We start from the raw sequence: 10000 nt of genomic DNA on the forward strand, positions 1-10000 counted from the left end.
TGGGTATAACCAAAATCCCGTCTGATTGTTCCTTCCGAATCTTCTGTAGGACTAAGCTTATTATGTTAAATGGAGGAAAAGCATAAAACTTGTAGTTACTCCATGTCAAGTGAAAAGCGTTGACAGCAAAAGCTTCCGGGTCTGGATGATATGAAATATATGGCTTGACTTGATAATTAATGTGAGAGGCAAACAGATCAAGATTCGGGGTAAAACAAAGTTGTGCACACGATTGCTGAAATAATGTTTTGTTATTCTGTGTTACGCCTAGATTTTCGAGATTCAGAGTCTGCCTCAATGTTCTCTTTCCCCGGAATTCAGGCAACAGTGAGCAATATATTGTTTGCAATACCCCAATCCCAAATAGTTTTAACTAAGAAATTCAACTTAGTTGAATGACTGGTGCCCATTTTATTAGCTATAACCTGAACTGTTGTGTTATCAACCAGGACTCTGACGTGTCTTCCTGATACTAGCTGTCTATATTAAGCTTGTAAGCCAATAATTCAAGATAGTTGATATGGGTTTCCTTCTCTGTAGCTGTCCAGAGCCCCCCTGTAGAGAGGTCATTTACTTCGCACCCCCATTCTTGTGTAGATGCATCAGTACGAATGGTGATTTGATGGTCAGGTCTGTCTTTTTTATTGACTGCAGTATCTATACAATCGATCTACTACTGAAGCTCCTCTCTAGCAAATGGTGTCAAGCTCATAAAGGCATCAAAATTCTCAGCTTTTTGTGTAAGGGCTTAAGACTTTTCATGTTCTGTAATGCGAAAATGCAGAGGGTCATACATTACCCCAGGAAAACTAGATATGATGAGGCCCACAAATTGTGCCACCTCACGAATCGACACTCTTTTACATGACAGAATTTGAGTTAGAACTGTCTTCAACTTGTTTGCCTTGTCTAAAGTAGGTGATGCTGTCACATGGATTGAGTTCAGAACAAAACCGAGATTGCCCAGCAATGTTATTGTGCCAATAACATTAGAGGCACATTCCGTAAATCCACAGATGCCATATAACAATTTGGTTACATTAAGCTAAGAGCAGTCCAAATTGAATACATCTTAAAATGCCTACACACCACATTTTTATTTAAACTTTTCAGATTCAGGATTAATCTATGTGACCCATCATCTTTGGGCCGGAGAAATATGGGGGAGATAAAATCACCCTTCGCTGAAACAAACTCAACAACAACTTCTTTGGCCAATAAATGTTGAATTTCTTGCGCAATAACGCTATTTTTCTGCGTTGAGACATGTCTGATGCGGCGGAGAAGTGAACTCAATTTTCTCCCCAGCAACTGTGCGCAAGACTTCTGCGTCAGAAGTTATTTTTTGCGCCATTCGCAAAGTCTACGCTGTCTACGTGAAAACTGGCCAGCTTTGAACGAAGCCGCATCTTTAATATAAAATAATGTATCACCTTCGACATATTCTCGGCTAAATTGCTTACGTGTAAAGTTTTAAAAATCAATTCATCTGCTTTATTTACTGCCACTGATTTCCCTGATTTTCCCTCTTTTGTTAGTTTGTCTTCAACTTGGGGAATGATTTTGGCGGGTACTGCTTCCAGTAGCGGCCTTTAAACAAAACATTTTGTCCTCGTCGTTGTCTGTTATCCGAGACAGCATTGTTGTTATTTAAGAAGCGGCCTGCTTTCCCTTGGTTATGTCGTTCAGGGAAAGTGCTTTTACTTATCTTGTTCGAGGCCCGAATGTCGTTTAATCTCGATTGCAGATTATCGCCAAACAATAGCGAGGTTACCGGGACGTGTGAGGCACATAAACTACTCTAGTCTTTCTGCAAAGTGAGTATGGCGTCATGACGCCGCAACGATAGCTCACACGACGCGTGGCCTAGCAGTGATAACGCATCTGTATTTAATTTTACTAGCTTATCATCCTCCGGCAGTTTTTGCTGCCTGAATTGCACTAGCGTTTCTGTGGACAGACTGGAGGCAAAATAGCCCCGACTTTTGCCATTGACTTTTGTATTGACGAGGCGCGAAGGTCCTGTTGTCTGGTTTTGTGGTCTAGTTTATCCCAAATCTCCGTGTTAACACGACGAACAATCAGCCTATCGCATTTTCTTGGTCGACTGTATTTTCAATCTTTGTTTCGTTTTTGGCTCGCTAAGTTTAGCTGTCCAACGTTTGATGATAATGTCAGCAAGTTGTGATTAATATTCGGACCAATGTCCTCGTCTTGATCGAAATCTTGAGAGATTTCGGTCAGCAAAGCGTCATCCTCGTGTCGAGCATCTGAGACGCTTGTTTCACCTTCTGTGGCCGTGTCGACCTGGGGTTCTGTCGTTTTAAGGAGCGTTTCGCCGTCACTGAGATCGCTTTCAGCATCCTTTCCATGTTCCGTTCAGCTTTTGCGTCGTTTCTTGACCGGTTCCTCTGCTTCAGACGGGTCATCCCGCCTTATTCGCTTAAACGATTTCTCCATGGACAACATGGATGCGGACATGTTCGTTAGAATTTGGCTTAAATTCTTTAACACTTTTGGCATCTCTTCCTCGTTGTCTCGATCGCCATGGTCATCCAACAAAGCCGTTTCATCTGCGTCAGAAGGCAGGATTTCATCCAAATCCAAGTTTCTCACCATGCTTGTAAAATTTCTACCGACACTCAAAAACTACGTGGGCAACTGAACACTCGATCTGCTTGCGCATATCTCACATGAGTCCTTAGTGACGTAATCCTATGACGAAATAGAATTGTATTTTACTTCACGAAAGGAAAGGAAAGGGGAGGAACATTATTTAAGTGTCTAGTCGTTCTAGCGCAGGGGCACTAATCGGGGACATTGTGATCTGAAATCAACAATTAGCGCAAATCAAGTCTAACACGGGAGGAAGTGTGAAAATTGTTATGGGGAAGAATCGAAACACTTTTGGCATAAACTTGAACTCTTCGTATTTTTATCTTTTATATTAAAGTCCTCTGACTGTAGTTGTCGTAGTTCGAGCCAGGATAGCCGGATGGATTCAACTCACACGAAGAGTGTTTTGGCTCGTCACGCAATCTTTACTCCCAAAGTCTGCGAAAGAGGCTTCAGATAAAATCCGTAGTGTGTACGCGTAAATCAGGACATGAACTAGGACAGTTGTTCTTTTGGTCGAGTGCTGTCTACAGACGAACCCGTGCGAAACTGAGGCGAACAAAAAGTTGTATCAATAGCAACAAAACATTAATTTTGCTATTAGATAAAGAGACCCCCGTCCAAACATCACAGTGGCGGTATCTGTTGAGAAGATATGTAAATGATTGGCAGGGCACATGACGTCATGTGCACTGGATGGGCAATGAGTAAATATTTTTGCATTTTTCGTGGGAAAATCACACTTGCAGATCGGGTCGAGATAGTTTTGGTCTCGCTTTTCTTGATGTTCAATGTATATCCACGCTCCCAGTTATTTTTGTGTGGTCTCGGGTCAAAATAAAACAATGTTGAAATCAGCATCTCCCACTGAAGTCCTTCAAATTTCTCATAAACAAACATAAAGCTGGTGACCCACGAAGGATTTCATTAATTACTTTCGTGTCTTACCTCTGATAAATACAACATACGAACGTTTTCTAATTTCAACTAAAACCTTGAGCTATTGATCGTCGTTTTGAGAAGCCAAAAAAAATCCACTTTAACGCTATAGTTGATAATTATGACGCGAAACATTTTTTTTTCATCATCCTGTAGTCGGACTTCAGTTTATGTCGTCGTCAACCCGTCGCCATTTCGTTGCTCTGTGCCTTTTTCACAGCGTTTTGTGCCTAGTCCGCAACCTTCAGTCCGCATTTTATACCCAGTCCGCTGTCTGCTGTCCGCGTTTAATACGAACTGTAAAAATAAATAACTGCGGGACCTCGGGAACAGGTTTTTAAGTTCCAGATTTTAGTGGCCGGGCATTCTAGAATCTAGCCCAGCTTAATAATATGTTGTGATCGGAAACTCTCTTTAAGAAGGTAAGAAAGTTAATTGCTTAATTTCAAGTGAGAGATCAGACTGCTGGAAGGTGTTATATTGTTAAATCTGATATCAGAAGGTTTTGCCCACGAGACGATTTGCCTACAAGGTGATTCGGAATAATTTCCTCACAGGTCCGTTCTTCATTATGCATACAGGGCAAATGAATTATGCATTCACACTATTGTTTTTCTGCAAATAATATTATGCTCATGCGCAAATGAAAGCACGCTCTTGTGAGAAAATGGCAGATCGGTTCCCCGATCAGGCAGAGAATGCTTTGACACCTTTAGTTGATCAAAAAAACAGCGAGAATACTAAGAAAGGAACAAAAGTTGCACTCAACGTTTTTCGAGAGTATCTCAAGGAAAAAAAGGTAGACGACGCAAAGGACAAGTTGCACCAAAGCTTCACTTGTCGGGATACGCTTTGAAAACTGTGCAATTCTTCAGCTTTGGGTTTAACAAATAGAATTATGCTGAGAAGGAAACCAATTGTTTTCTGCCATTACTCGACTCCTGCCCCATATAAAAAGGGGAGGGATGCTCGTCGGAAATTTTAAATTAAATCTCAAATGAGACCAATCTGGTCGTGGCCCAGGCTTTTTTTGACCCCTAAAAGAGACCATATTAAAACACAGATATATATAAAATACTGTGATTTTTAATGATGGCAAAGACATTATCATCTAATACTTTCACCTTCGTGAAGAAATATAAAAATGTACACATACCCTTTTTAATGGAGGCTAATGGGGAGGAATATATTAAAAAGGATTTCTATTTGAAAAGATTTCCCCGCATTAGCCTCCATTGCAAGCTAGTTCCAGTCCAATACTGAGAATATTATTATGGTCTATTGTATGTACCGTGTTGATTGTCTTTTTATTAACTTCCTATTAATGAATGCGATGATGACGATATGACTATGGTTGTGGGCCATCCCTGGGCAGCTACATATAATTTCCATATGAGACAAATACATCTGCCTAGGGAGAAACGGACGGAAAGGTACAAATCAGCAACTGTGCGGGAAACTCAACGAAACCATAGCACGATGAATACCATATGACACATGATCGCTGTGTACAATATATATAAAGTCATTAACTTCTATTAACAAATTAATACACTAAATCGTTTTTTGTAAGTTAAAAGGTGATTAATGACTTGACTTTGACTGAAACGTCTGTTGGACGTTTTGATAGAAATAACTTCTTTTTCTTTTGCATTTTAGTCTTAAGTGAAATCACAATCTGTTAATGATGTCAAGATCAGTTAAGGAAAGAAACTGCCGTTGTGTCAACAAGGATACTTGGTGTATACAGAAAAGAAGCTGTCTCAACGAGGAACAAAGTCTTTTGAGAGATGAACAAGTCCATACTGGAGAGAAGCATAATGAATGCAAAGAATGTGGCAAGTGTTTTACCGAAGCAGCGAATTTAAGGACACATGAAAGAGTAAATACTGGAGAGAAGCCTTATAAATGCAAACAATGTGGTAACTGTTTTAGCAAAGTAGGAAATTTAAAGACACACGAGACAGACAATACTGGAGAGAAACCTTATGAATGCAAACAATGTGACAAGTGTTTTAGCGAAGCAGGAAATTTAAAGATACATGAAAGAGTCCATAACGGAGAGAAGCCTTACAAATGCAAACAATGTGGCAAGTGTTTTAGCCAAGCAGGACATTTAAAGACACATGAAAGAGTCTATACTGGAGAGAAACCTTATGAATGCAAACAATGTCGCAAGTGTTTTAGCCAAGCAGGAGACTTGAGGAGACACGAAAGAGTCCATACTGGAGAGAAGCCTTACAAATGCAAACAATGTGGCAAATGTTTTAGCAAAGCAGGAAATTTAAAGATACATGAAAGAGTCCATACTGGAGAGAAACCTTATAACTGCAAACAATGTGGCAAGTGTTTTAGCCAAGCAGGAAGGTTAATGAAACATAAAAGAGTCCATACTGGAGAGAAGCCTTACAAATGCAAACAATGTGGCAAGTGTTTTAGCGAAGCAGGACATTTAAAGACACATGAAAGAGTCCATACTGGAGAGAAACCTTATGAATGCAAACAATGTGGCAAGTGTTTTAGCCAAACAGGAAGGTTAAAGATACATGAAAGAGTCCATACTGGAGAGAAACCTTATGAATGCAAACAATGTGGCAAGTGTTTTAGCGAAGCAGGAGATTTGAGGAGACACGAAAGAGTCCATACTGGAGAGAAGCCTTACAAATGCAAACAATGTGCTAAATGTTTTAGCAATGCAGAAAATTTAAAGATACATGAAAGAGTCCATACTGGAGAGAAACCTTATAACTGCAAACAATGTGGCAAGTGTTTTAGCGAACCACGAAGGTTAAAGATACATGAAAGAGTCCATACTGGAGAGAAACCTTATAAATGCAAACAATGTGGCAAGTGCTTTAGCGTTGCAGGTAATTTAAGGAGACATGAAAGAGTGCATTCTGGAGAGAAATCTTATGAATGCAAACAATGTGGCAAGTGTTTTAGCCAAGCAGGAGATTTGAGGAGACACGAAAGAGTCCATGCTGGAGAGAAGCCTTACAAATGCAAACAATGTGACAAATGTTTTAGCAGAGCAGGAAATTTAAAGACACATGAAAGAGTCCATACTGGAGAGAAACCTTATGAATGCAAACAATGTGGCAAGTGTTTTCGCCAAGCAGAACATTTAAGGACACATGAAAGAGTCCATACTGGAGAGAAGTCTTATGAATGCAAACAATGTGGCAAGTGTTTTAGCCATGCAGGAGAGTTGAGGAAACACGAAAGAGTCCATGCTAGAGAGAAGCGTTACAAACGTAAGCCAAAAGGAAATCTTTTTCGCAACAAAAAAAGTGTCAGGAAACATGAAAAAGCACTAGGACGTTCTGCAAGTGCAAGTGAACACGAAGTAGAGATCCATCGCCCCTGTGAAAATTACAGCTGTTGGCTTTGCCAACAGGAGTTGTGCAGCGAGGAGCTTCTTCTTGCACACTATCAAAATCATATGACGTTTGAGGAGCCATCAACTTAAAGTAGTTGGGTGGCTTTTTCATGAATTTTGTTTAAGAAAGTCTTAGTTCTTCGTTTGTAAATTTAAAAAGCGTTCCATTTCCCCGTTGTTAGGTTTCGTTGGACGTTACTTCCCCGCCATATGCGTTCCACCTTTTCTAAGGTGCGTTGAAAATTAGACCATTGTTTAAATATCTAAACACATTTTTTTTTTCTGGAGTGGGGGGGGGGGGGGGGGGGGTGGGGTTATACCAGTTCAAGCTATTGTAAATCCCCTTTTATGTGTTTTTTAAATAGTATTTTAAAGGTTCCCCTAGAAACAACGACTTTTTGTAACCAAAGGGCCTCTTTAACCCCAGGCAGCTTAAGGACGGTGCCTACCGGTACTATTGTTAATACGCATACGTTTTGCGCATCTCGAGATACTTGGATTTCCTATCGGTGATGCTTACTAATACAAGGATATTTTTGCGCGGTTTAAAACTATCCGGAGAAAATAGATCTTAGTAAGTAGTCTTGGTATCCAAAAAGAATATTGGGGGTAACCATGCATTTTTGAGAGAAATTTAAGCTTCAATTTGAGAAAGAACGCCATACATTGCTTTGTATTTTAAAGATTTTTATAAATATAATTCATGAATTATGTTTGAAAAATGCGTGGTTACCCCCAATTTTCTTTTTTAATTTCAATAACACTTGTTAAGATCTACATTTCCTGCATAATCACACACCGGGGCAAAAATATCTTTAATTAGTAGGCACCGTCCTTAAAATCCCCGGCAGCAATGCTCGGCTACATGGCAACATAACGCACAATTTATATGGTTTATGGGAAAACAATTGGCAAGTCCTATCCTAAAGAAAAGATGAAAAATTATTTTCCAGAAAAGTGCCTATTCACAAACTACCCCCGATCTTTATCTTATAAGTCAAATCGATCCGAAGGAACCGTTATTTTCCAGTGAGCTAATGTTTTGTGATTGTGACACCGTCGATGGTTCCCGAGAGGAATCAACAGGAAATACTAAGTAACGACCTCGGGACCACTAAGCATATCACCTTTCTTAAGTCGTGCCAAACTTAAACCATTTTCCGCAAATGCATCTTAACCACCAAATTGTTGCATATCGAAGTGTTCCTGGAGAAAAAACTTGTTTCCTTACTTTGGCAAATTTCCAGGCAGTCACATTCTGTTTCTAAGTTCAGGTGTGCATTGCCACCATATGAACTTCACTTTACGAACCTTTCTTTAGGATTATGAAATCCAAAATAAGTCGTATAGACGTAAATGTTAGCATGTAAATCTTGTTGTTGTTGTTCATTAAAAGAAAAGACAAGATTATAAAGAATTTCTAATTAAAGCAAAGATTCCTTAGGTACCAAAGGGAGTCATAGACGGAAACGTCATTTGACAACATCTCAAATTCATGTCCGTTAAGCTCACAGCCTTGTTCTACCAATATATCAGTACACTAGTTTGTTTTTGGGTAAGTGAATAAAACCGTCACGGTGGTAAAGTGAAATAAATTTTTCAGTGGAGTTTCTTCAACAAGCCTCCAGAGTACTAGGCGAGAATGACTGCGGTCCTCATAAAAATCCCGGCAGTTGCATATCGAAAAGACAAGTATCACAAAGATTTTCTTGTCACAGTCAAAGAAGTCATTGAATTTGGGTACACGGGGAAGACATAGGTCTTTTTTCTGCTCTTTCGGTATTTTTATGACGTAATCAAAATCATAGTTGAAGTACCTGATCAGTTACCCAGGTTGACTACTTTCGAGTAGTTATACACTTGTGAATGTCTTAAAATGCCCTCACAAGTCAGTGGTGCATGCACTTTAATTACTTCGATAGATGCTCGGGGAATATCCGAGTGCTCCATTGCAAGAGTGAAACCTTCGAACTTCCGATTATTACGTGTAATTCGGATGCTTTACCACTGAGTTGTTGGAGGTTAGTAGGAGCTATGCCATTTATTGACCTTTTCACCCCCGTGGCGACCCCCACTGAGGAGTAAAATCGTCTGGGGTCAAACAGGGTTAAATTATCTACACGTTTTACTCTGCGGTGCAGGGATGGCGCAGTGGTGAGAGCACTCGCCTCCCACTAATGTGGCCTGGGTTCTATTCCTTGACTGGGCGTCAAATGTGGGTGTCTATGAGAGAAAATTGCTTTAAATTGTCAAGATGAGAGTGAGGATCACTTCACCCCTTCGTCTATAACCCGCGCTTCAAATTCATTTTGTTTGTTATCACCTGAATTTCCAAATTGTGACTTGCAGACTCGTAACATTGACATGCTGGTCTCCCTTTGAACACAGAAGAGGCTAAGACTAGATAGAATCACATGCCAGAGCTACCCACTAGTACTGATAAGAGTTGAAGTGTTGGCTATTTACAAACGTTTCTTTAAGAAATTGCATTAACTGTGTGCAACTGTTATCTTAAAGGGAAATTTAACTAAATTAACCACTTTAAAATGAAATTACTACTTTCGTTATAAAGTAAGAAAATTTAAAAAATTTTGAAACTTGAGTTAGACCAATATAGTTGAAGGTAGTTACCAGGTGGAATGCAAAAAGTGCTGGCATCCAATAAGTAAAGCTTCAAATGTTTCAGTACAAGATTTTACAGAACATATTTATTGTCAATAAGCGGACAGACACATAAATTTATAATTTATGCGTTTCGAAGAGTTTAATTTGTGAAATGTCCATCTGTCACTTTTTAACCAATAGAAAGTCTTTTTTTTCATTAGCCAATAAGGGAGCGAGGAACCTTATGAATTTGGTCGCGTCAGATGGAATAAAATTGAATTTTCTTGCATTTTTGTCTCGCGTTCTTCTCGTGTTTTGACTCTATTTTAACCTCTCTGCCTTTTTGTTATTGTAAAAAACAAATTGATGTCAGTTTTTGATATGTCTGTCCTGTTATTGACAATGAATTTCGTCAAATTTGTTAAATGGGTACTTCATGTTATTCTTCTCATTGTTGTATAT

At 39.4% G+C, this 10000-nt stretch overlaps 1 protein-coding gene across 2 annotated transcripts in view; it reads left to right on the top strand.

The window, feature by feature from the left end:
- LOC138043712 (zinc finger protein 420-like) overlaps positions 1 to 10000 on the top strand; it is a 65549-nt gene that overhangs the window by 47321 nt on the left and 8228 nt on the right. The window contains exon 2 of one of the 2 annotated variants that reach the window (XM_068890119.1): positions 5215 to 6800. In XM_068890119.1, the coding sequence (XP_068746220.1) occupies positions 5240 to 6800 (1561 nt within the window). In that variant the 5' untranslated portion in view covers positions 5215 to 5239. Of the gene's footprint in view, positions 1 to 5214; positions 7217 to 10000 lie in introns of those variants that run through there. The other variant, XM_068890118.1, reaches the window with a different exon arrangement.

This window comes from Montipora capricornis, chromosome 3, assembly GCF_036669925.1.
Source record: "Montipora capricornis isolate CH-2021 chromosome 3, ASM3666992v2, whole genome shotgun sequence".
NCBI classification, from domain to species: Eukaryota; Metazoa; Cnidaria; class Anthozoa; order Scleractinia; family Acroporidae; genus Montipora; species Montipora capricornis.